The sequence below is a fragment of the Stegostoma tigrinum genome, chromosome 7 (genome assembly GCF_030684315.1).
Source record: "Stegostoma tigrinum isolate sSteTig4 chromosome 7, sSteTig4.hap1, whole genome shotgun sequence".
Lineage (NCBI taxonomy): Eukaryota > Metazoa > Chordata > Chondrichthyes > Orectolobiformes > Stegostomatidae > Stegostoma > Stegostoma tigrinum.
In genome coordinates this window covers 14,005,841-14,033,230 of record NC_081360.1, presented here as the reverse complement: position 1 = coordinate 14,033,230, position 27,390 = coordinate 14,005,841, and the positions used below count along the sequence as shown (strand labels likewise).

Here is a 27,390-nt window from a genome sequence, read left to right as displayed (position 1 = left end):
TGTAGAGATGCCCTGGAAGCTGAGATGACTACCCTCCAATAGCCACACTTAGTGGCACAGCTGCGGGGACCTGGGTTTGATTCTAGCCTTGGCTGGCTGTCTGTGTGGAGTTTGCATGTTCTCCCTGTGTGGGATTCCTCTGGGTGCTCCAGTTTCCTCCCATTGTCCAAAGATGTGCAAGTCTCGTGGATGAGCCTTGATAAATTGCCCATTGTATCCAGGGCTGTGCAGGCTAGGTGTATTGGCTATGGTAAAAATGCAGTGTGCAAGGTTATGGAGATGTGGGATGGTCTTTGGAGGGTTAGTGCAGACCCAGTGGGTCAAATGGCCTCCTTATACACTGTAGGGATTCTATGACTGGATTATCTTCCTATGTGCCAGGTATGACTCCAGCTAGTGGAGAGTTTGCCCTGATACTCATTGATTCCAGTTTTACTAGGGTTCCTTGATTCCACACTTTGCCAAATCCGGCCTTGATGTCACCTCTGGAATTCAACTGATTCCAAGGCTGTAATGAGGTTAGGGACAGAGTAACCCTGGTGGAACCCAAATTGGATGTCATTGATCAGATCATAGCTGAGCAAGTGCTACTTGATGGTAGTGTTGATGACCACTTCCATCACTTTACTATGATTGACAGCAGACAGATTGGACGGTAATTTTGCTGTTTTGGAGTTGTCCTGCCTTCTGTACACTGGACATACCTGGGCAATTTTTCATATTGTCAGGTAGATGCCTGTGTTGTAACTGTACAGACAGAGCTTAGCTAAGGGTGTGGCAAGTTCTGGAGCACAAGACTTCAGCTCTATTTCTGGAATGTTACCTGGGCCCATGGCCTTTTTAGTGTCCAGTGCCTCAAGACATTACTTGTTATCACTCTGAATAAACTGAATTGGCTGAAGACTAGTATCTGTAATGCTGAAGGAGGAGGCAGAGATAGATCATCAACTCAGCACTTCTAGCTGAAAGATGCTGTGAATGCTTCAGCCTGATCTTTTGCACTGTTGTGTTTGGCGTTTCACTATTGAGCTTGGAGATATTTGTTTAGCTGCTGCCTCCAGTGAGTTGTTTAATTGTCTACCACCATTCAAGACTTTTTATGGCAGGACTGCAGAATTTTGATCTTATCCATTGGTTGAGGGATTGCTTAGCTCTACCTGTCACTTGCTGCTTTTGCTGTTTGGCACCAAGTAGGTTTGTTTGGTAGCCTCACCAGGCTGGCATCTCATTTTTAGGTGTGCCTGGTGCTGCTCCTGGCATATCCTCCTGCACGCTCCATGGAACCTCGTCAAGTGACCCTTAACTTTGTATGAGATAATGGGAACTGCAGACACTGGAGAAGCCAAGATAACCAAGTGTGAAGCTGGATGAACACAGCAGGCCAAGCAGCATCTCAGGAGCACAAAAGCTGAGGTTTTGGGCCTAAACCCTTCATCAGAAAAGGGGGATGGGAGAGGGTTCTGAAATAAATAGGGAGAGAGGGGGATGCGGACCGAAGATGGATAGAGGAGAAGATAGGTGGAGAGGAGAGCATAGGTGGGGAGGGGATAGGTCAGTCCGAGGAGGACGGACAGATCAAGGAGGCGGGATGTGGTTGGTAGGTGGGAAATGGCGGTGCGGCTTGAGGTGGGAGGAGGGGATAGGAAGAACAGGTTAGACAGGCGGGGATGAGCTGGGCTGGTTTTGTGATGCAGTGGGGGAGGGGGAGATTTTGAAGCTTGTGAAGTCCACATTGATACCATTGGGCTGCAGGGTTCCCAAGGGGAATATGAGTTACTGTTCCTACAACCTTCGGGTGGCATCATTGTGGCACTGCAGGAGGCTCATGATGGGCATGTCGTCTGAGGAATGGGAGGGGGAGTTAAAATGATTTGCGACTGGGAGGTGCAGTTGTTTATTGCGAACGAAGCGGAGGTGTTCTGCAAAGCGGTCCCCAAGCCTCCGCTAGGTTTCCCCAATGTAGAGGAAGCCACACTGGGTACAGTGGATACAGTATATTACATTGGCAGATGTGCAGGTGAACATCTGCTTAATATTCCATACTCTCCTCTCCACCTATCTTCTCTATCCATCTTTGGTCCGCCTCTCCCTCTCTCCCTATTTATTCCAGAACCCTCTCCCCATCCCCCTCTCTGATGAAGGGTCTAGGCCCGAAATGTCAGCTTTTGTGCTCCTGAGATGCTGCTTGGCCTGCTGTGTTCATCCACGCTTTGTTATCTTAACTTTGTATGACATAGCTTTAATTGGTTGACTCAACCAGTTCTCAACCATGCAGCCTGACAACTTGAGGTCTGAAATGTGGGATGTTGCCGGTTTTGAAATGTTGTGCTAACATTTTGAAAACAACTTATACTTCTGCCAGTATTCCCAGCACTGATGATTTACGATTACATCTTCAACATTATTTCAGTGACTTGTTTCCAGTCTTTAGTCACTCATAATGCCATCAGCGAACCTTCAGCAGAGAATGTTCAAAACCATAATAATGGAACGAAGAAAAGTGTGGATTGTGCTCAGATTGTTGTTCAGCTGGTTATTTTTCCGAAACAACAATCTGCTGTTTTATTCCCCCCTTTTATGAAGGTGGTGCTGCCTGCTGCATTACAACCTATGGAAGAAAGTTGGGTGTTTATCTTGCACCTTTCACAAGTTTGATATGTCCCAAACTAGTCCACAGCCAATGAAGCCCTTTTGAAGCATAGTTAGTCACTGTTTGTAATGTAGGGAGTGTGGCAAGCCAGTTTGGACACAGCAGTATCCCACAGCAATGAGATACTGGATTATCTGCTCTGATATTGTTTGAGGGCTAAATATTGGCCAAACCATGGGAGAATTCCTTTGCTTCTGTTTTTTTGGAAAAGAGTGCCATGAGATCTTTTGATGCTCATTTGGGAAGGCACAAGGGGGCTTTAAATAAATGTCACACCAGGCTGTGATTACAAATACAAAGTAAATTCTGTGGGGAACACTTACCCCAAAATGTGCCATGTTGTTTTGTACCAAGTCATGCAGTAAATGCAGAAAGTGTGAAGGAATTCTAGTGCTGTTTCACCATCTCTACACAGAAAATGCTCACCAGCAGAGAGAGTACAGTCACAGGTTCCAACATTAGAAGGTTGCTGCAGGACTGATACTTTTAATCATGAGTTCCATTTTTATAATAGCATGGAGATATAACAGAGTAAAAATTTATACCCATGTTTAATGATTAGCGTTTGTGCACATTTTATAGTCCTGCACTTGGCACCAGTCAGGTCCATTACAGACCATCTAGCCAACCTCTGAAATAACGCCTTATCCTTGGAATCCTATCCTATTCATTCTTGCTGAGATCTGTAGCCTCTCATTTTTGCTGTCACCTCTAAGTTTTCTCTGCTGTTTTTGCTCTGCCTTTGTCTCTTTAGTTTTGTAATGTTTGCCAGAACTGTGTGCGGTAAGATTAATTTAGCCTTCATTTTTACATATCTTTGTTAATCCCTTTGTATAGAATATATATTAAAATAATTTTCTTACTTTTAGTAAACAGAAAAAGGAAGGAATAGGTATATGTGAGCACACACGCAGCTGAACAATGTTGTGAATCGTCATAAAACTGTGTCAATTAGAAGGGACCTTTTAGGTAATTACTGTAATTTCAAAGTATAGAGCTATTAGTAACCAAAATGGAAACTGAATCAAGGCTAGACAGTTACTAATTAGTTTGTGTGGGAGTGTGAACTGCAGTGTGAATCAATACGTTGCCATGGTGACTTGTAAAAACATTTTTCTCCCAACACTGTGGTCTCCTCTGAGCAATCCCTACTGAGGGAAAAAGGAAGCCACAAATTGACTGTTCTGGAGTTTCTTCAGAGGATTTTTTTTTTTTCCTTTATGCTTCTGTTCGACTTCCACATTTATTGATTCCTGTCAGCTTATGATTTAATGTCTGCAAAGTATCACCCACCACTTCCCACACCCATTACATCAGCAGTTCCTCACCACGAGCGCTGTAGCACCCTTTAAGCCTCCAAGTCTCAGCTAAAGTTGTGCTCCAGAGGCTTGCATGCCACAAAGAGCTGAGGGACTGGGGCCATGTTTTACTTGAGACTACTAAGACCTGTTCATTGTCTTGAGTGGGCATGAAGTTTCCCTTGCACTGTTTCTTACAATTCAACAGAGATTACACTGCCCCCACCTGCTGAAGCTCAGAAGTCTGTACAGCCCTGACCTAGTGGCATGCTTAGCTGCAGCGGTCGGACACATTCTTTGCACTGAGAACATGCTTTGTCGGCATAATAGCACAACCTACTTCTCTGCTGCCTTTGCTTGTAGTAAAACATCCAAGTGTACCTCACTGGAGTGAATATTGTGTCATTCCTTTTTTACAAGCGTGCTATTTCAAGCCAGAATATTTCATTGCTTTGCCTTAAGTCAGGTTAAAAGCCCATTGATCCTCATACTTAGCATTGACTAAAGGTCAGTGTTTTCAATTTAAGCTCCTTTTAAGTGGGTCTTGAAGTCAGTCAGATGGTGGGTTTCTGCTGCAGGGTAGCGCCTCTCTCTGTTGAAAATAACTGGTCTTTTTCATTTGTTTTTCGCATGTCACAAAAAGTTGCTTGCATAACAGCTGAAACAATAGACAGGTCAAGCCATTTGTATATGTCGACCCTCAGTGGCTCTGATGACTTGGTGTTTTTATGAGCAATCAGCTAAAAAGATTCATTGCAGCTCAGACTGACCTGACAAAAGTGTTCTTCCAAGATAACAAAGTGTGGGGCAGGGTGAACACAGCAGGCCAAGCAGCATCTTAGGAGCATAAAAGTTGACGTTTCGGGCCTGGACCCTTCATCAGAAAAGCCTTTTTCTTTTCTGCTGAAGGGTCCAGGCCCAAAACGTCAGCTTTTGTGCTCCTAAAATGCCACTTGCCCTGCTGTTTATCCAGCCCCACACTTTGTTATCTTGGATTCTCCAGCATCTGCAGTTCTCATTGTCACTGAAAGTATTCTTCCAATTCACCCATGTTATAATTTCCCACAAGAAATGGAATTGTGAATACAAGGAAAAAATGATTTATTCGGATTGCTTCTGGTGAAATGCCTCTAACTCGTGTAGAGTGACCTTGTATGCAGAATTTGTCAAATGTCCAACATTACTGCCACCTCAATTACAAAGTGAATCCTCCATTTTATTTGGTTTGAGGTCATTCTTGGGTGGGGGCTTTCTCTAACAAGGTCTTTGTTTATTGCCCACCGGTAGATACATTTGAGAAAGTGGCAGTGAGCTACCACTTTGGACTGCAGCAGCACTGGCGAGTAAAGGTGCTCCTGCAAAACTAGAAAACTCCAGGATTTTGATCTGGCAGCAAAAAAGCAACAGTAATAAATGTCCAAACAAAGAGAAAAATAACCCAAAGAACTGCAGATGCTGGGAATTGGAAGCAAAAATTGTTGGAAAGACTCGGCAGGTCTGATAGCGTCGAGGTAGTGAAAGCAAAGTTAATGTTTCCTGTGCAGTGAGTCACCCTTCTTCTGAAGGAGGGTCAGCAGACCCAAAACATTAACTCTGCTTTCTCTCCACACGTGCTGCCAGACCTGCTGAGATTCTTCCAGTAACTCCTGTGATAAATATGGACCTGTCTTGATGCAATTTCCATCTCTGGTTATGGTCAAAATATACTTTTCTTCTCCTCCCCCCGCCCCCCCCCCCCCCCCCCCAATCATTTAGGATGCTGGATACTTGATAAGAATTCATCATTTGGAGTATATGGATGGAGGAATACTGGATCCCGATGATGTACTGATTGATGTTGCAGAAGACAAAGATAAGGTAAAGTTTTGGTTGCCTTGATGCTGTTCTTGTGAATGTTTTGTGATTGTGCCAAAAACCTACATCACAAATAATTTTAGTCTTTTACTCACTCATAGGCTAAAGGTGTTACGCTTGGATTGCATGCTCTTGGGTTAGTACAGAGGGGAAAGTAGTCAGTGGTGTTCCTTTTCTTGTTCCGTGTTCCAGGGAGGTTGACGATCCTCTTGAAATACCTTGGAGTCTGGAGGGATTGCTGAATATTCTAGGTTCTATTGTAAATAATCAATTAAAATAAAGCAGTATTTGGCTTGACATTGACATAAATTTTAGAGCTGAATAAACTCATTCCGAATTGGCAACCCAACTGCAGTGATCCTTGTAAGGATGGGTGTAGAAATTGATGAGAAAAGCATCAGATGCACTGCAGTGCGTTGTGTGTGACTGGGCAGCTTCTCGAGTGAAGGATTGGTGCATTGTGCTATTTTGGCTTATTTGGCAAGGAGAGTAAGGATTGAAATGCGAGATAAATTTCATTTAATTTATTGAAGGAGGCTTGATTTTAGAAATAACTGTGATAAAGATGATCAGAAAATATGAATAGAGGTAATTCTCTGACTCTAGAGTTATTTTTGGATAGACTAATGGGATCTTGGATGAGCCTCTGGTCTAAATCCACAGATTGTTGTCCTCTTGATGAGCTAACTGAGTTGAATCTTATTGGGTAAGGCAGGAATCATTAAATCCTGATTAGTGTGGAAGCAGGCCATTTGGCCCATCGAGTTCACACCAATCCTCGGAAGAGTATCCCACCCAGATCCACCCCCTATCCTATCCCTGTAATCATGCATTTCCCATGGCTAATCCACCAAGCCTGCACATCCCTGGACACTGGGACAATTTAGCATAGCCAATCCGCCTGTCCTGCACATCTTTGGACCGTGGGAGGAAACTGGGAGCACTTGGAGGAAGCCTGCACAGGCACGCGGAAAATGTGCAAATGGTTGTCCGGGGCATGAGTCAAACTGAGTCCCTGGTGCTGACTGCTGAGCCACTGTGCCGCCCCGGAATGTGGAGACGAGGCCACAGTTGGAACAGCCATGACCTTGGGCTGGACAGTGGAATGAGCTCACAGGGCCCTCTGACTTGTATATTTGTACTTTACAAGCACTTCGCAGGAGGCAAGAAGAACAAACAGAGAGCTGGAGGTAGATTGAGGCTTAGAAAATAAACTCATTTCTTCCCTGGAGCAGTAGCTGTAGAGGGAAAACTTGTAATAAGAGTACTTCCCACTACGTTGGCTAACTGCTTGAAAATAACGATAGATGGGCAAATGTTTACAACTGGGGGTGAAGATTAAATGAGTAAGTGTGGGTAGAGATGACTGTGTTTCATTAGGCTTATCTAGAATATGGAAGCCCATAAGCCATTTAAAAATAATTCACTGAAACCAAATATGTATCTAATCTACATGATGCACTTAATTCGTCACCTCAAACTGGTTTTAGGACAGCCAATTTGACTTAAATAGCTATGCTGGTTATTCAGCTGAAAATTCTGTCTTTAGACAGTAACTTAAAGTAGCTTTTATATTGGCTTCCCCATGTTAACTTTTTGACAGCTGAGGATAATTTAGCTATTTTGCTTGGGGCTTTCTCTGACCTGCATGAGACCCAAACGCCTTAGGACACTTTACTACATTAAAGGTGCTGAATAAATGTTGTAAACGGTAGAACCCAGCAGCATTACCACACTTCCAAATTGTTGTTCTGCTGTACAGGGGGTGAAAATATGAAAAATTACGTGTCCTCCATTATGTTTCACTGAAATCACAGTTAGAACATTGTGATCAGATATTACATGAATGTTATGGTTTCCATTAAGATGGTTACCCTGATAGAAATGCGCCAGTGTACATCAAGATCACACTCAGCTGCCATGATGGCTTTCCATTGCACCTGGTATCTTCAGCTAACATATCTTACGACATAATGAACTGACGGTTAATTTTAGGAAAAATGAAACAAAAAGAAGTGTATTCCATCCTCCAGTAGGTTGAAAACCTTACCTTGCTTTCACCTATGATCCTGAGTATGCCTTCTATATTTTTTTAAAGCTGAGATGTAAGAACTTGATTATTAATCTCTGATGTCTGTTTTGATTCCATGTCAGCAGACCTGCTTCTGAGCCATCCAGGTATGGGTGCAGGTCTTACTTCAGAGACATGTGCACATAATGTGTGCTTACAACTTGATTAAAGCTTTTTTTGGGTGTACCAAAAAGCACCTGTGGGTATACTTGAAGAGCAGAGAAAACTCATTCACTTCCTGACTAATATTTATTGCCCAACCAGTGTTACTGGTCACTTCTCTCACTGTTATGCTGTGGGCAACCTGGCTGCTCCATTTTCCATTCATTATAACAATTAGTGTCATTTCATAGGCAGTTTATGGGTCTTAAATATTTTGTGATGTCTTAATGTTGTGAGAGATGCTGATAAATGCAAATCTCTTTTCTTTTAACGCTTTATATTTTAAGCGTTCATAGTTTACCATGGTCTCCTGACTCATTGGTTGTGAATGAGCAGGAGTGAAAGAGTGAATGTTCTGGAATCACTCATGAATGACGAGAGCTGCAGATACATGGGAGAATCACCACCTGCAAGTTCTCCTCCGAGCTGCTCACTGTCCTGACTTCAAACGTATTGCTGTTCGTTCATTGCCACTGGTCAAAATCCTGGAACTCCACCCTTAATGGGTGGGTCAACCTATAGCACATGGGCTGCGGCCATTCAAGAAGGCAGCTCACCACCACATTCTTGAGGGGAGATGAATGAATTGAAAGAATTTTATTACATTTTGGAAAACTATCGCTAAGTAAGATTGATGATGGATCTTTATGCACTTTTGTTCTTGAACTTGTGGGCAGAAGACTGCCAGATCTTCACAATATTGGAAATGGTACCAAGGCATATGCTACTTGCTTGGGTTTGGACTCCAGCTGCCCTGTTATTTACATTGATCAACTTCACTTGTTGAGAGTTGAATTGGAGTGGAACTTATTTCCCATTCTTATTTCACCAGCGCTGTCTCCCATCATCGCAGTTATACTATTGTGATCTGGCTGATGAAAGTAGGAGGATTTTTTTGAACAGGATTTCATGTGAGTGTGGGATATGTGAAATGAAAATGTGAATTGATGGCAAAGGTATCTGTGGAACCCAAATCAAAGCTGCAATTAGAATTGGAGAAGACTTCAAATAAAATCAAAACAAGAGAGTATTGCAAATTGTTGCAAAGCAATACATAATTGGTTTTGAGGTTACAATATTACGGGAACTGAAGTCAATCAAATACAGCAGTGGGAAAAATGTGTTGCATAATCAGAATACTAAATAATAAAGAAGAACATGTTTACAGCAGTTAAAAGCAGTTTGGAAATTTAGCAATATATTATGAAGCAGTTGTAATAACGTGACTGGGATAGTAAGACTGTTGACAATGAAACAAGATCCCAGTGGGAGCAATGGGCCATTTCAAATTGATGTTCTTGACTGCTTCTTTCCTCTTGGCTTGAGCTCATATCTGGCAGCTTTCTTGATCTGAATGTTTATTGATAGAAAGTGTAAAACGCTGAAGGGCTCATATTGGGTGAGAGCAAGGTGAATCCTAACCATACTGTTTTCTTGTGACTTATTATTCTCCCCAAACTATGGTTCTTCAGGCTTGTGCATCACAGTAGCTCAGTATGTGAAGGAGCAAGAGCTTGTGCACTGTCTACCCTACCCCATTATAAGTAAATACCTTTGACAAAGTGGGAGAAAACCATGATCTAAAACTTAAGAAAACTCAAGCCCATCTAATCATTGGTGTCAATGCAGTTCTTGTACCAGGAAGTGTTATTTAACATCAAACTGAACTCGAGCTTAATTGATAGCCTCCATTGGCTAAGTTCCACGTTAAGTCTTTAGAATCTGTTTGACATGATGCTGACAGAGGTGGTTTTTTTTTTCAGGTTAAATGTTAATTTGAAGCCAGCTTTCAGGGGTGTGTAAAAGATCCATTGCAGCACAAAAACGTAGAAATTAGAAGCAGAAGTGGCCCATTCAGCCCTTCAAACCTGTTTGCCATTCATCATGATCTTGGCTGATCATTCAAATCCAGTAGCCTGTTCCTGCTTTACCCTCATATCCTTTGACTTCCTTTAGTTCCAGGTGTTATACCCCAATTACTTTTGTTAGTGTTTGGTCTTGAATGTCTTTGCCACTCTCTGGATGAAGCAATGTTTCTTCCTTTCAGCCCTAAATGCTTTACCCTATATCCTTACACTGTGATTGCTAATTCTGGACTTTTGTTTCATTAGGAACATACTTCCTGCATCTCCCCTGTTTAACCCTGTTAGAATTTTATAGGCTTCTCCCCTCATTCTTCTGAACTCCCCAAATATAATTCTAATTAATTCAACCTCTCCTTGTATGTCAGTTTTCCCAGGAATCAGTCTGGCATACCTTCGCTGTACTTCTTCCATAGCAAGAGAATTCTTTCTCAGATAAAGAGACTAAAATAGCGTACACTATTGTAGGTATGGTCTCACCAAAGACCAGTGTAATTGCAGGAAGACATTCCTGCTCCTGTACTTCAATCTTCTCACTCTGAAGGCTGACAAACCTTTTTTCTTTAATCTTCACAGTGTGCTGCGCCTGTGTCTTTATCTTCAGTGACTGGTGTGCAGGGATGCTCTGGTCGTATTGCACATTCCCCTCTCTCTTGATTTTTCTTCTATCTGTTCAGATAATCTGCCTTCCTGTCTTTGCTCCCACAATGGATAATCTCAGGTTTTCCACACTAAACTGCATTTGCATTGCGTTAGCCCACTCACTAAGCTGGTCCAAATGACAGTGAAGCATCTCTGAATCCTCCTTACAGTTCCCTCTCCCACCCAGCTTGTCATCTAAAAAATTGGACACAATGCATTTAGTTCCCTCATGTAAATCATTAATATATATTGAGAATAGCCAGGATCCTAGCATTGATTTCTGCAGTGTAGTATCTCATGAGTCATTGCCTGCCATTTAAAAATAGATTTCTTTATTCCTACGCTATGTTTCCTGTCTGTCAACTAGTTTCTATGACTGTGACCAGCTAGCTCAGGGCCAATCCCTAGACTGAGGAGGATCCAGGAGACTTCTGTTTATATCTGTAACCAGGACTCCCATCTTGGGCCAGGTTAACAGCCCCAATCAGGGAACTCATAGTCAGTAAGATCCACCTGACTGACGTTGTTCCAATCACTACATATCCATTTCAATACACTACCCGCAAACTCATGGATTCTAATTTGATCCATAGAATCCCTACAGTGTGGAAATGTGGAGAATTTTTATGTGGGGCTTTGTCAAAAGCCTTGTGAAAGTCCAAATAAACAACATCCATCGGCTTCCTGTCATGCGAGTGAGTTACCTCCTTTGAGACTTTTTCAGTAGATTTGTTCAGCATGACTTTCCTTTCATATATCCATGCTGACTCTATCCGACCCTGTCACTGTTTTCCAGGTGCTCAGCTAATAAATCTTTTGTAATTGGTTTTCAGCAGGTTCCCCACCATTCTTTCAGAATGACTGGTCTATAATTCCCAGTTTTCTTTCTGCCTCCTTTATTTTTTAAATAGAGGGATTATATTAGCTACCTTCCAATCTGTAGGAATTGTTCCCAAGTGTCTTGAATCTTTACCTGATGACCACCAATGCATCCAAAATTTCTGGGGCCACTTCCTGAAGTAGTCTGGGATGTACATTACCAAACTTTGGGGATTTATCCCATTAATTTCCCCAACACTCTTTCCCTGCTAATATTGATTTTTCTTCAGTTTTTCCCTCACCGAACCCAATGGTCCCCAACATTTCTGGTGTGTTTTTTTGTGTCCTCCTTTTGTGAACTCAGAACCGAAGTATGTATTTATTTGGTCAGCCATTTCTTCATTCCTCAATGTAAATTCCCCCATTCATGACTATATTGGACCTATGTTTGTCTTCACCAATCTTTTTCTCTTCACGTATCATATTTTGACAGGAGCAGGGAATTCTGTTGTCCAGCATTCATCCCTCACTGAAATAGGATGGAGTCTGTTTATTTTGCTCACGGCTGGACCACTGAGATATTGATGCATGCCAAATTACTTCCACAATGCCTGCATAGGTGCCCGTGTTTCAATTCTAATGGTTATGGAATTTTTAGACTGCTCTAAAAATGTGATGAAATGTACCAAAATGTGCATTTGTCCTTTTGCTTTCAAATTCTTCCAGTCCAGAAGACCAAATTTAAGAGTTTGCATTCTTTTTGTTGAACAAAGTGCAAATGACCAACAAAACAAAAATAGCTCATAGTCAAAAACTCATTGTTACACTCATTACACTCATTGTTCAGTGTAAACAAGATGGGTCTTTCAGACAGTATGGGGAAAAAAGAAAGATTTTTAGCAATATGAAGAGTTTTGTTAAATTGGATGTTCTGCTTGGATGTTAAATTGTGAGCCAAATTAGTTGGGGAGCATCCAAAAGTTGAGGCAATAAAATTAAGATGGTTAGCATTAAGCCCAGTAAGTAACTCGGGAGAAACTTCCTTAATCAGAGGTGGTTAAAATATTAAACTCACGGTGATGTGCAAAAGTCAGCTCAAGTATGCCTTTGAAGTAAAAAGGAAGATTAATATTATGCCAGAATAAGATGAAGTAAAGTGAGGTGAAGCTTGTGTTCGGCATAAACATTGGCACAAATTAGTTAGACTGAGCAGCTTGTTTTTGTTCGTTAAATTCAATATAAAATTAGTTTACAGGAATTGAGAGATGAAGGAATTTCTAGAAAGCTCAAATTTCTAACCATGGTTGAAAATGGCACTCATGATATTAAACTATATCACACAAAGATGAGAAAATGTCCATCATGAAGCATCAACCTTTTTGTGTTCGATCCTTGATTTGAAATGCTTACTGAAACATTTTTGCCATGCTAGCCTTTGACTGCAGTTAATTTTTGTTTGTAATTTTAATTAATGTGCTGTAGTACAATTTTTTCGTGTAAAATTGTGCAGCAGTTAATTGTATTGTACCAGGAATCTCAACCACTTGCTTGGTAGCAAAAATTCTGACCAGGCAGCAGTATTTTCGGGGATGTATTGGAAGTGTCACTATTACATGATGTTGACTGTAACTACAAAACAATGTGTGTTATACTTTTACATTATTAAAACATCTGAGTCAAAATTTAACATTGGGGTATGAGATATCAGGATAGACAACCAAAAGATTGTTAAATAATGAAAGTTTAAGGAGTAGCTTACAGGTCAACCGAAAGACTGGTAGGCTTAGAGAGGGATTTCTGAAGTTTGTGACTTTGGCTGATGAAAGTATAGCTGTCAGTAGTGGAGCGATGGAAGTCGGGAATGCACTGGACCTGTGGAGAAGTGGTACTATAGTGGTCATGATTCCGAAGATATAGGTTTAAATCCCACCATGGCAGATGCTGAAACTTGAATCCAATTTTAAAGAAAAAGAATCTGTATTTAATGCTTGTGTAATGGTGTTCTTATAACTATGGTTAGTTGCATAAAAAAAACTAATTTGGCTCACTAATTTCCTTTGGGGAAAGAAATCTGCTGTCCTTACCTAGCCTGGTCCAGCTGTGATTCTAGATGCATAACAACTTCGTTGACTCTTAATTGTTCTCAAAAATGGCTCAGCATTCCACTCAGTTCAAGGACAATTAGGGCTGGGCAATAAATGTTGGCCTTGCCGCCAACACCCAGATTCCATAAACAAATTAAAATAAGTCTGTATATATTTGCAATAAACTCTTCGTCTCCAGCTATCCATCCCATCAGAACAAATAAACAATGAAAAGAGCATTAAATTGTTTCATTCTTCTGAAAATATTTGTGATCATTGAAGGTGAACCATGTTTATGATGAAGAACTGGTGCCAGTTGGGTATAGTGCGGGTTCTTTTCATTCATCCCCATCAATATCCCTTAACATGAATTTCCAAGAGAGCATCCCTGACTGCATCAATGTGATACTCTCATCACTCTCGCCATCTGTCCTTGTTGCCTTTCTAATGCTTCTGCCTATTGATGCTGAATTATGAGCAGTTTTGTGTTGTGGACTCCAGCCCACCAGCAATTAAGCAATTAAGTTTTAACACTGACTAGATTCATTTATTGTAGGATTCCTCCAGCTGCTGGGAGAGATTGGATGAAAATTTCACATTCTGCGCAGCCATAATCAATTTGGGCTGTGTTCGGATCACTGCACAACTATCTACTGCGCAATTTGTTTTTTTTAAAGAAGTAAAGGGAAGTTCATGGTGCATTGTATTTGGGCACTGACCTATTTTGAGTCATTTTGTGGGTCATATTAATAGGAAATCGTGAATGTAGATGAACAGTTGCAAAGAAGGAAGGAGAAAGTAAATTATTCTTAAAAAGTGCATTCTGTCATCAATGCACCAGGAATGACAGGAACTGCAAAAGTAAGAAAGGCAACTGCAAGAACCCTTAGGCAGTGGAATGGATGACTTGCCCATTTATTGACATTGAATTTCAAATAAAACCTTATCTTTGAAGAATTGACAGAAGGTTAGATGTTAAGTTTTGGATATAATTGTTGCTGGCTTTCACTTTGTCGTGTTACTCTGTGGATTCTTTGTGACCATAAATTGAATGAAGAGTTAAAGGAGTTACTTCCTGTTTTGATTGAATTCTTGTTCTGTCATGATTCAAGGACATCAGAGTCATCGGAATGCATAACTGAGAAAGATGCCATTTGGCCTGTCAAACTTATGCAGCCTCTTTGGAAGAGCTATCCATTCTGTGCTCTTGCCTTACTTTTTGCCATTCTCCCCTGTTTATAAACCTGTTAACAGTTTTGCAAGTAATTGTGTTGGTTCCATCACCCTTTCAGGTGTCACATTCCAAATCACAATAAGTTTCACCATAAACATAAATTTCTTCTCTTCCCTTTTTATGTTTTGGCCAATCAACTTGAATCTGGTTATTTTCTCCTGTCAGTGGCCTCAGATTCTTCTCATTTATTCCATCAGGACTTTCAACAGAAGTGTTCTGTTAAAATTCTGAAATCGCCTCATCATTGTGGATCCCTGCCCTTTTGCATTGACATCAGTACAGCTGGGCAGTAACTGGAGGCATACAAGAGATAGGAAATCAAGAAAATGCCATAAATGGAAGAATAAAATGAACTTCAGTTGCAAGTTTGCCTTTGCCCCAGAGTCCCCAGTACCAATTTCAAATCTCAAATTTGGTGGCCGAGCATCAACAGCTGTTTGGAGAGGTGAGTTCCAAACTCTTACCACTCCTGTGTATAAGTGTTTCCTAAAAGGTTTGGCTCGACTCTTAGGACATGTCCCGGAGCCCTAGATGCACCAAATTGTCGAAATAATTTTTCTCTATCAACCCTATAAATTTCCTTTAAAACCTTCAATGAAATGATCTGACAATCTTTTAAATTCCAGGGGATAATGGTAAAGTTGCCAGAGTCTTGCTGTTCTCTCATGAGACAGAGAGAGACGACTTGTGGTGTTTTGACCTATGGGTCACTCGACGAGGGGAGAGGAGGAGAAGGAGAGTCCTCAGCGAGTGCAGGAGTTGAAACCATATATTGTCTGCATCACACTGCATTGTAAATCCAATTGTCCAGCCACTGAGCCGACAATTGTGGTTTGGGTGGGCACGCTCAGAACCTGGGTATCATTCCAGTCGATCTATTACTGCTGGCCTTGATAGTTATGCTCAAAAAAAAGTGTGCACATAAACTACTATAGTTATCAGTCTCACCAGAACAATTAACTAGCAAAAAGAGCACTGAAATGTATCTGTCTTTTGAAAGCACTTGTAATCACTGAAGTTTCCCCATGTTTACGATGAAGAATTGGTGCCAGTTGGATACAGTGAGGTTTTTTCCACTCATCCCTCTCAATACTTCTTAACATGAATTTCAAGAGGGCATCCCTGACTGCATCACTCCAAGGCCATCACATCTTTTCTAAAGTGTACTGTCCAGAGCTGCTCGCAGTACTTGGTTTGATTTATTTATTGCCACTTGTGTGTTGTTACAAAATACGGTGAAACATGTTGTATTGAGTCGCCACTTTGGTGAAAAACATAGAAAATGAAGCCAAAACACAGGGTATAAAGGCAGGAAAATGTCTGACTTTATGGTCCTTCTTGTTAAGTGCTGTGTCCTGGGCCTGGAGGCTGGGCATGGGTCCTCTTCTCCGCACCACTGCCACTGGAATGCACTTCGGCACTTTCAGGTACCATCTTGACTCCAACGCCATTAATTGGTTACACACTGGATTAGAAAACTGGAATTTTTAAAAAAAAAGCAGAAATAAAGGAGTCAAAGCAAAAATGAATGAGAAATGGTCAGACATTAAAGTCTTATTTAAAATCTTATCTCCATGTTGTACTGTAGCGTGGTCTGACCAGGGCTTTGGTGCAGTTGCAAAATTATAACTACTGTATTGCAGCCTGGTCCTCCAGCTGTAAAGACCATTGTTCTGTTGGCTTTTCTGAATAATCTTTTGCTCACGATGTTTTAGTGATTCATGTACCCGGGTGTCCAAGACTGACTGACTGACTGATTTGATTTTGGCCTTTCACCTTTTCATAGAATACCAATAATGTGGAAGCACAGCATTCGGCCCATTGAGTTAACTCGGACCCTTCCGAAGATCAGCCCACCCAGGCCCACTTCCCCTGCCCTACCCCTGTAACCCCTTATTTCCCATGGCTAATCCGCCGAGCCTGTACATCCTGGGACACGTTTTAGAAAGTACTTTGTTCTGTCCTTTTTATATAGAAAGTGGATGATCTCAAACCTTTCTGTGCTGAAATCCATTTGCTACAGATTTTCCTCATTCACTCCATCTAAGATATTAATAAATGTGGTGAATTGATGAGACCTCATCAGAAATCCTTGGAAGATGCCACTATTCCATCCTGTCAATTGATTGCTTGTATATTATTCCTACCTATTCTGCCTGTTGTGTAAGGTAGTTGTTCAAAAAGAATTAGTTTTTTTTCCCTGGTGATCTAACACGAAAAGGCTTTAGTTTTTAAAAACGACCTCATCCAATAAACAAAATCCTTTCGTCCTCAGAATGCAATTATGTTTCTTTCTTTCAAGGCCCTCATGAGGCTAAAACAGCGACAACTCAGCACACTCTGCTGCCCTCCCTAGGTTTTAAAATGTACTGTGATTCTGAAGAGGATGAAACACAGCGTCTGCTATAGTACATATTTGCAAGTAATTGACTAGCTCACTGTTAATCTAAAGGGGCAGGGTACCACGTGGAGTTCTGGAATAGGAGGCACTTCCATGGTGTTCTTGACATCACGCTCACCATTTATCAACACCTGATCTTTGGATTTACATGTTAATAGCTGCATCCTGAGGAAAGTCAGTGTTTCTCATGGAGCAGAATCCAAATTGGTGCTGTTAGACTCCCGCTGGTTCAGCCATCACCTGCATTTTAGCTTTTCAGAGTCACTCCTGAGAAGATCCTGGTTGCGCGCCTCGTTATTTGGAGGTATCATCCTTTGGACACAATGTTAAACCAAAGATCCCTCTGCTCTCGCAGGTGGACGCAGATAAATCCCATGGCAGTGTCGTGAGCTCATGTACTGGCTGGTGTCGCCAACCTGACATTTGCCCCTCAAGCACTAGGCTGCACTTTGAGTCATCATGTTGCTACAAACGAGGGGTGTCATTTGCGCAATGTTTATATTTTGGAGATTTTAAAATCATAAGGTGCAAAATTTATTTTGGATTTCTGTTAATGCAATCTTTCTTTTCCGCACCCCCCGACCGACGCGCGCGCACACAGGCTCACTTGTATTTGCCTCCTTTACTTGATTTGACGTGAAATTCACTCACTAATTCTACACTTCCCTTCGGTCCTTTGTGCTGTTAATTTCACAATCGTTATATTTGATTGATTAAGTAGATAAACAGTTGATTGCCCTGTTCATGCAGGTTCCCAGATGCCTGGTTTCCCTCAGTGCAACAATGCTAATTTGTGCTTTCAATGTCTAACTACACAAAAAGAACTTTAAAGGAAAAGCGAACCATGACGTCAACCACGTAGTCACAGTGAGGTAACTTATCACAGCGAATTATGGCCCAGTATAACTCCTTGGTCTTAACTATTGAAAGTACTAGAGGCATAAAACCACCTTTTTAGATTGGGCAGGGGAAGAAAATAGTTCTTTGAGACAACGTAGCAGGGTAGTTTGACGCAAACAAGCTGTTTACTGATCAGTAATAAGCTGTGTTTCTGTTAGCACCGCAAATCCTTTGGTTTTTATTTCGATCATCAAAGCTTCCCACCTGCACCAAAGTTTTAGGCATGCACTCTAGGTAAAACTACAGCAATTCTGTTGGCGTAGAAGATGGCATTTTAGCATCATGGAAACTGTTGATGTAATGCCTTTTGTGAACTGAAATATTTTTAAGACGAGCATCTCAAAGATGCTCGAATGAATACTCCCATGTCATATTAAAATCTTCTGTCAGATTACAGCTGGTTGTTGAAAGGCTGAAAGGGAGTCATTCTGTCTGTAATTGTGTGTAAGTTACCAGAGGCTGCCTAATTAACTCTGCATTCTATGGTTGGTTGAAGTTGCAGTGCATTTTCTTTTTTCAAATAAAGAAATAATTTAATTCTTTTTTCTTGTTGGTCCATTGTCAACAATGATTCGGCCAACCAGTTTGGCTTGTGTTTTTTTTAAAATAATAACTTCTTCATTTCTATTATTTTAAGTCATATTTGGCCATGTGTATGAGACAATATTTAAGAATGTATCTTTTTGCTACTAAAGCCCACCCCTTACGTGCAAAGATTAGTTAAATTAAACATTACTTTGATTATATTATGATTACTTACTTGATATTAAAACAGTTGCTGGCATAGGGGTCCAGATCGAGGCTCGGGTCAAAGATGTCATGGCATTTTGTAGCTTTGAGCCATCTTACATATGCGGAAGTGGCAAAGTTAATTGGCTTAAAGGCCATTAGCTGAATCAAATGCTTGTAGCACTCAGGCACAAGTTTACATTTCATTAAAGACTGTGAGAGACTGTGCAGACATGTGTCTAATACATTATGCAATTACTGTTGATTTGGGGGAGGGATCTGCCAGAAGGGAGGGCTGTGGAATTCTGAATGAGAACCTCTTCCCTGTGTCAGCCAAAGGTTGGGCAGGTAATCTGCACAACGACCTCTGCTAACTGCTAAGAAAGCTATATTTACATGTCTTTGTTTATCATTTTGTTCCTTTTTTTGTATTTTCCCCTTTCATTGTATTTTCCCCTTTCATTACTCTGAATTCTGATTTCTTCTCATCACCTCTGGCTAACCATGTGGCTGAGGCCAGAATTGGAACATCACAAGTGGAAATCTGTACCCTGCTCCTTGGTACACTACCCTGTCTGCAGAAGTAGTTTTGCAGAATAGCCCTTGGTCAAACCGTTTGTGTCCTACTGGTTTGTTGTCCATTATAACATTCCTTTCTGAATTTTTTTTTTAGCAGATATATCAGTTAGATTGATCAAAGAAAATCTGCAATGAGTGTTGAGCATGCCTTTTCTAAATTGAGTCATTAGACAAACATTAATCAAATAGCCCAGGTGGTAATGTGGTTTTTGGTGCATTGCATAAATCCAGTTTAATTCCAATTTTGTGGTGTTCCAAGAATGCCAAATTTTATTGTCTTATTTCAGCTTTTCACTGTTTTCAGTCCCTTTTAAAGCAGAATGTAAATGCCCATATTGAGTGATGTATGCATACTGCCAGACCAACAGTGTTTTTCAGTGGGGTCGGCTACTTTTATTTTTAAAAATAATTTTTAAAAATTTAAAAGAATTGATAGTGAAATTGTAGGACTAAGGGGGTAAAAAGCAGGACAGTGCGACTTTTTGATAGCTTTTTCAAATAGCTACCATAAATGCACTGGTCCAAATGGCTTCTTGCTGCATTCTAGAATTCAATGAACAGTGTGATCCTTTGTGGTTCACTTGCCATGTCACACAGGCAATTGGATAAGGAATTTTTTGAAAACCATTCATTTAGAAATTTAATTTTCTTTTCAATCCTGCTTGATTGATTGCTATCATTGCACAGACATGACTTTGTGAACTGTGTAACAAGACACAGGATAAATGACCTATTATTACCTTGTACCAAGTTCCTCATTGTAACCATGGGGTGGGTAAGAGAGCTGCTGGACAGAGACAATGTATAAGAGGTTGGAATATCTCTCTCTCTTTCTCTCCTAGTCTTTCACCATTTTTCGGTCTCGGGGCTCTCTCTTTTCCTGCCTTGCTCCCTCTTGCCACCTTGCTCCCCCTCTTTGTCCATTGACCCCTTATCGCTCACCACCTCTCCATCTCCTGCCCTTTTCCCGTCCCTTGTCCAACCTCTGTTCCTTGACCGTGCCCTGTCTGGCATCCCACTTCGCTTCACGCCTTTTCACCCCAGCAATGTTCTCCCATTTAGGATGCCATGTTTGTGAGGGTGCGACGCCACTCCTTGCCCTCTCTTCACTGACATTCTCTTCATGCAAAGGTTTGGTAAACATCAGCTATTGCTACTAAATGATACTGCCTATGGAACTCAAACTTGACAAACAAGTGAGTTGAGAAACGCATTTATGAATAGAATTGAATTGCTTGGGTTGATTGGGTTTGGCTGGGTTTTACTGTACACATTCAACACTGACTGTAACTTGTTTGCCTCTGAAGAATGCATCACCACGGGAGGGTGTTGTGTTTATGTATGACTGACCTTAGAACATAGAACATAGAACATTACAGTACAGGACAAGCCCTTCAACCCTCGATGTTGTGCCGACCTGCCATACCAATCTGAAGCCCATCTAATCTACACTATTCCATGTACGTCCATATGCTTGTCCAATGACGACTTAAATGTACCAAAAGTTGGCGAATCTACTACTGTTGCAGGCAAAGCGTTCCATTCCCTTACTACTCTGAGTAAAGAAACTACCTCTGACATCTGTCCTATATCTTTCACCCCTCAATTTAAAGCTATGCCCCCTCGTGCTTCCCGTCACCATCCTAGGAAAAAGGCTCTCCCTATCCACCCTATCTAACCCTCTGATTATTTTATATCTCTCAATTAAGTCACCTCTCAACCTTCTCTCTAATGAAAACAGCCTCAAGTCCCTCAGCCTTTCCTCGTAAGACCTTCCCTCCATACCAGGCAACATCCTAGTAAATCTCCTCTGCACCCTTTCCAAAGCTTCCATATCCTTCTTATAATGTGGTAACCAGAACTGTACACAATACTCCAAGTGCGGCCGCACCAGAGTTTTGGACAGCTGCAACATAACCTCATGGTTCCGGAACTCGATCCCTTTATTAATAAAAACGTGGACACCAAGATCTCTCTGCTCAGCTACACTACCAAGAATCTTACCATTAGCCCAGGACTTTGCATTCCGGTTACTCCTACCAAAGCGCATCACTTCACACTTGTCCTCATTAAACTCCATTTGCCACCTCTCAGCCCAGCTCTGCAGCTTATCTATGTCTCTCTGTAACCTACAACATCCTTCGTCACTATCCACAACTCCACCGACCTTAGTGGCGTCTGCAAATTTACTAACCCATCCTTCTACGCCTTCATCCAGGTCACTTATAAAAATGACGAACAGCAGTGGACCCAACACCGACCCTTGCGGTACACCACTAGTAACTGGTCTCCAGGATGAACATTTCCCATCAACCACCACCCTCTGTCTTCTTTCAGCAAGCCAATTTCTGATCCAAACTGCTATATCTCCCACAATTCCATTCCTCCGCATTTTGTACAATAGCCTATTGTGGGGAACCTTATCGAACGCCTTGCTGAAATCCATATACACCACATCAACCGGTTTACTCTCATCTCCCTGTTTGGTCACCTTCTCTAAGAACTCAATAAGGTTTGTGAGGCACGACCTACCCTTCACAAAACCGTGCTGACTATCCTTAATCAAATTATTCTTGACACTCTTCTTTCCGATATGGATACCCACCACATATCAAACCTTCATTCTCTCTCTCAGCATGGACATTATTCAGCTTAAGTTAGATAAAGAGTGACTATAAATTTCAACATTTGAAGGTGGACAATTGTATTTGTTATAAAACACTTTTTAATTCTTTAAATTCGCATGTTGGGAAGAGAGTTGTTCAGTTGTATCCGATGTGTTTGGAATGTGACTGAATTGCCATGCAATGAACCCTGTCTCATGTCGGTTGTACTACAAAGCGTTGCTGCAGTTTTGGTATTAGGGGCAAATTCCCCATCATTCTCCCATCCTCTTCCCTGCTGCTATTGAAACGACTTTTCATTTTATGTCTTGGTTGTTTAGACAGAGCAGTGATGCGCATGTTACAACTGGCAGTGATTTTTTTTTTTAAAACCTCATGCTGCAAAGTTTCTCCCTGGTGGACAATTTGGTCTCGTGCCTAGCAAATGATGTCTCCAAATTAGATTCAGTTCTCTGGACTGTTAAAAACCCTGGCGTCTGAATCTTAACCAGTAAGGTGCGATCAGGTCTGTCTTCAATGTTCTTTGAAGATTCGCAGCAGGCGCATCCAAGGTTGGTTTTGTGAAAGTAATCAGCACCTTCTAGTAACTCTGCAGTTTGGAAAGGGCTTGTTCAGTGCCAGGAGGGCCTCTTAACACTGCATAATGCATCAATTTCAAGAGTATTTGCATCTGAATTTGAGGAAAGTTAGTTCTCGACAACTAAGCACAATTTCTGGGTAGTTGTTTCTTTGCTTCCTGTTTGTAAGAGCATGTAATGGCCAGATATTGTGTTTCCAGACCTACTGTTCCTTCGTCTTAAAAACCCTTGCAAATGCAGAATAGGGGAGATTCAGTTCATGGGAAATTTAGTTGGTTACACTAAAATGTCCATTTCTGTGGTTCGCTACAGATGAGTGAACCTCTTGGTTGTGCAGTTGGATAACCTCTGCTTGGATGGAGCAAAGGTTGGAAGGAGTGCATGGCCACCATGGGGAATCAGCATATTCTGTCAAACCACGGCAAATTGATCTGGTTATTAATTTCATTGTTGTTCCAAGGGATGCTTGCGTGCCAATTGTTGGCAATGATTGCATCATGTAACAACAGGGAGTGTGCTTTAATAGTTCTGTGAGGAACTTGAGAAAATACTGAAGTAAAATCACTTGCATCGTCCTTTGCAGCATATTGTCCCTAGGAGCTTAGCAAGAGTGCCATCAGATAAAATTTCAGACCAGGCTACTTAAGGAGATATTAGGACAGGTGACTAAAAATTTGGTCAAACAGGAAGCTTTTAAGGAAAGAGAGAGTTAGAGATAAAAACCAAAAGAACTGCAGGTGCTGTAAATCGGGAACAAAAACAAAGTTTCTGGAAAGGCTCAGCAGGTCTGGCAGCATCTGTGGAGGAGAAAACAGAATTAATGTTTCGGGTCCGGTGACCCTTTCTCAGTTCTCCTCCACAGAGAGGTAGAGATGTCTGGGGAGGGAATTCTGGGGCTTGGGACAGGTGACAATTTACCCTTGCAGTTGGTTTGAGTGACAGTTGTGTTGCAAGTTGTTGGTAGACCTGAGGAGAAGTATTAATACCACTTATTAAAATTAATCAGTTTGCTTGTGTCCTGTCTATTCTCAAAGGTGCATAAAATTTGTTGTCCTGCACTCTGTGTATACTGCTCTGTGTTTATTCTGCAATCCAAGAGATGTAACATTTCCTATTCAAATATGATTAATTTTTTTTATATGGAAAAGTTTAGTTTAGCAGACAACAAAAAGTGAATTGGCATTCATCCAAATCCTTCATAGCGCTTTGACGTTAGTAACATTGATGGTAAATGTCTGTCCCAACAGCACTGCCACTTAAGGTGGGGGTTTTTTAAGTGCTTGATCAAAGCTGGTTGGAAATCATTGATTCCTGAATAAATGACATTAAGTTGCAACTGTAGGCATGGAAGAAATGCTAACGTAACCCGAGTGTTTCCTGATGTTTGTCTGTCGAGGCTCTGCTGCTTTGGATAGGTTTGTGTTTGTGTGCCAGCAAAGGTTGCATTTGCTTGATTTAGTGAGTTGATAGGATAATTGTAGCAAGAATTGTAAAGCCAAATCATTTGTGGTTAAAATTGGAGTTCGATAGGGATTTCATGTTATTACATGATAATTTCATTGTTTAATCTTCTGAAGGGTTGGCGTGATGGTGAGGAGGGGCTTGGAAAAGAGAGGAAGCAATGAGTAAACGCTGAGGGGTGAGCAGTCAAGCATAATGTAGCCCTGAGGTTCAGATAATTTACATACAGAATAATAGGTTTCAGTGAGTGAGTTACAAGATGCAGTCTTATTGAGGGGCCTAGATAATTTATATGCAAAATAATGGACCCGTGGAAACAAGTTGCATACATTGATTTAATGGACAGCTTCTGATGCTTTGCTTATAAACCTTGACGTGGTTGTCTTGTAATCGATTTCTAGTTTTTTTTAATTTGCTGTCCCTGTTTCTTATCTCATCTTTATGTGGCTGTCTAGCTTTCATATGTGCTTTGTTCTCCTAGGCAATGTCATGGGACTCTTTTCTACTCTCTCTCCTTTTAGACGATTTAGGAAACATAACTTTTCTTCAGTTAGGTTTTGCGCTCAAGCTCTCCAATCCTATGTAAGGGGTTTGGGGTGGTGGGAAAGTTTCTGATGTAATGCAAGCTGTTGCATCAGTGCAGTAAGATGCTGTGAACTCTGATTTCAAGCCACAGCCTTTACAGAAAGACATCCAGAAGAGAGAATCAATCCCGAAAGGTCAATAAAGGTTAAAAAGGAAGACTGATTTAAGCTGGTTGGTTTGTTTTTGCATTCTAGGTGTGAAGCAAGTTGTTTAAGATGCAGATTGCTGGCTAGGAATTTCAAGACTCCAATCTTATGCAGAGATTCACCTTGCCACTTGTACTTGGATGTTTGATTTGTTCAATTTTGCTTTATAAGATCTAGCCATAATAGATAATTTATGTAAAATTTTATTTTTCCACTTCCAGTGCTGAATCGCATAGTACTGGAGGAGTTGATTCAGTCCATTGTATCAGTACTAGCTTTATCCCTGCTGTGGTTAAGCTGCAGCTGAAGCTTTGTGTACAGTTCTAGTCACCACACTTCCAGAAAGGGCATAACAGATCTAGGGACAGTACAGAGGAGATTGACAAAGAGTGTTGTCAACACTTGAAGATTGCAGCTACGTGGAAATATTGGATAGGCTAGAATTGTTTTGTTTTGATCAGTGGTGGCTGGGAGGAGCGGTGTAGGGGTGACTGTCTTGCCCCATAAACTTGGAGAGATTTTCTTTTAAGAGGATGTCCGATTTCCCCGTTGGAAACTATTTTTACATATATGTCCATAAACCTTCAGGTCACAAAGTGCTGTAGCCTGCAAAAAATAATTCCACTCATTGCTTTGGAGTGGGTTTCGTGGTCATGCGCAGATGTTGGAGATGGCTTGGAGGCTCACCAACTAACTGGCCCCTTTTGGATGGGGACAGGAGGAAATGTGTGTGGGTTGGGTGTTTGCTGCAGTGTGGACTCATTTGTGCCCTTAGTGTCTACTGAGGACCATTTAAGTGGCCAACTCATGGCCGCATCTGTTTTGTGTGTGGCAGGGAGAGGCCTACTCCAAGTGGAGAGGCTGGCAGCTTTAGCTGCCTGGGTTGATGTCCGGCAAGAGGTTGGGCAATTCCTTCTTTTTTAGAGTCCCTGTGCCTATTGAGGCATTCCCTCTTCTTCCTTGCCCCTGGCCTCTGACAGCCAGGTCATAGCCATCTTAAAGCCCACTCCGTCCCTCTATTTTCCTGGCTCCCGTGCCCCTCACTGGGTCAACTGATACCCTGGATGTTTCTTCCATCTGGTTTACATTAGTTCATCTAGCGAGGTTGCGGCTCAACCATAGGCGTGCTGGGATTACAGAACTACTCTCCATCCCAGTGGCTGCTGTAGGCTGAAAGGTAGGACCTCCCACCCAGATGGAACAAAAATCCTATCCAGAGGCAATTAACATCCTGCCCAATATTAAACGGCTGTGTGTCAAATGGTAAGGGCAAGGATGCTTTTCTCCCAGGCTTCTCTGGTTAGAAAGCCCCCAATCACTGCAAAACATCTTGACTTTTGTTCTTTTGCCAGTTACCTCTCATTACAGATACTGTAATCCAAGCCTGCTATCTTAAATAGTTAATTATCTTGAATACCCCTGTTAAAGTATCATTTGATTTTGTCTGTTCTAAGAAGAACAATTCTAGCTTCTCTAGTCTCTCCAAATAACTGGAATCCATCACCCTAGAACAGAAACCATTCTGTTCAATATCCTTTGTAATATGAAACTTCTAAGGAGCTTCCGTGGTAAAACAGGTATATTTTACAGCATTAATTTATCATTCATTTCTCTGTAATCACTTGTCTAGAAGACACTGTGAACTTAAGTGTTGCAAACATGAATTTCACAAAGTTCCGTGCTGTTTGTAACAGATTTGTTCTGCTTAATTTTTAGTCAGTGATAGAGGTACTGTGGGTTGTCGGAAATTGACAAATGCACACAGTGAGTTATGACTCAATAGCTACTCAATATTTCAGATAACATAAAATCAAAATCACAATGTTGTAGTTTGAAAATTTGGATTCATTACTTTTTAATAGAAATCTGGAAATAAAAAGTTGACATCTGTGAAAGTGAAATCATGAACATGAAGCTATTAAATTGTTATTTTTAAAAGACTTTTTAGTACATTTGAATCCTTTATGGGAGGAAACTACCATTCTGCTTACCTGGTCTGGCCTATATGTGACTCCAGTTCCATTACTAATGTGCATAGGTCTGAAAGGGCCCTGCAAATCCCTTAATTCTAATCGAGAGAGGGCAGCAACGCTGCTTTCTCAGGAAAACTAGGGATGAGCAATAAATGCTTGCCTTAGCAAACGTTACATCTACATCCTGAGGATGAATTTGGAAGGAAAGAAAACAAGAAACAGATCTATGAATAGATGGTGTTTTGAGACATTGGGATTGGGTTGGACTGCTGCCCTTCGCCCTCTGGTTTTGCAGGTCAGTGCTGAAGAATTTCACCCTGTATATAAATTGTGGTTTAGCTAATTGAGTGAAATCAAGCACTTGACAAAGACAATAGTACTTGTCCCTGGCGCAAAATCTGTACCTTTTGTCTAGAAATTGATGCCAAAACAAAATTGAACGAGACAATGGAAAATGGCTCTTCATAGTGGTATGTACCCAATCACAGTTGGAACCCAGCCCTGCATTTTGCACCAGAAGGACAATGTTCTGCATGCTACCACTACTGAGTAACTGTTGGGAGGACTTGTTACCTTATAAGGTCTGGTATTTCAGCAGAATATTTTTGAGCTCTTGTAGAACAATTCCACTGTAATGCAATGACACAGTCTAGTGTATTATATTTCTCAGCAATCATTGTTGCACAGATGGTTTTCGGTCCTTACATTACTAATTTTCTGGAAAGTTAAAGCATAACT

General features: G+C 41.3%; 1 protein-coding gene across 2 annotated transcripts in view; it reads left to right on the top strand.

The window, feature by feature from the left end:
• The window catches only part of LOC125453947 (partitioning defective 3 homolog B-like), an 883,406-nt gene that overhangs the window by 90,085 nt on the left and 765,931 nt on the right, over positions 1-27,390 (top strand). Inside the window, exons 1-2 of one of the 2 annotated variants that reach the window (XM_059647051.1) lie at positions 3,552-3,619; positions 5,704-5,805. In XM_059647051.1, the coding sequence (XP_059503034.1) occupies positions 5,743-5,805 (63 nt within the window). In that variant the 5' untranslated portion in view covers positions 3,552-3,619; positions 5,704-5,742. Of the gene's footprint in view, positions 1-3,551; positions 3,620-5,703; positions 5,806-27,390 lie in introns of those variants that run through there. The other variant, XM_059647050.1, reaches the window with a different exon arrangement.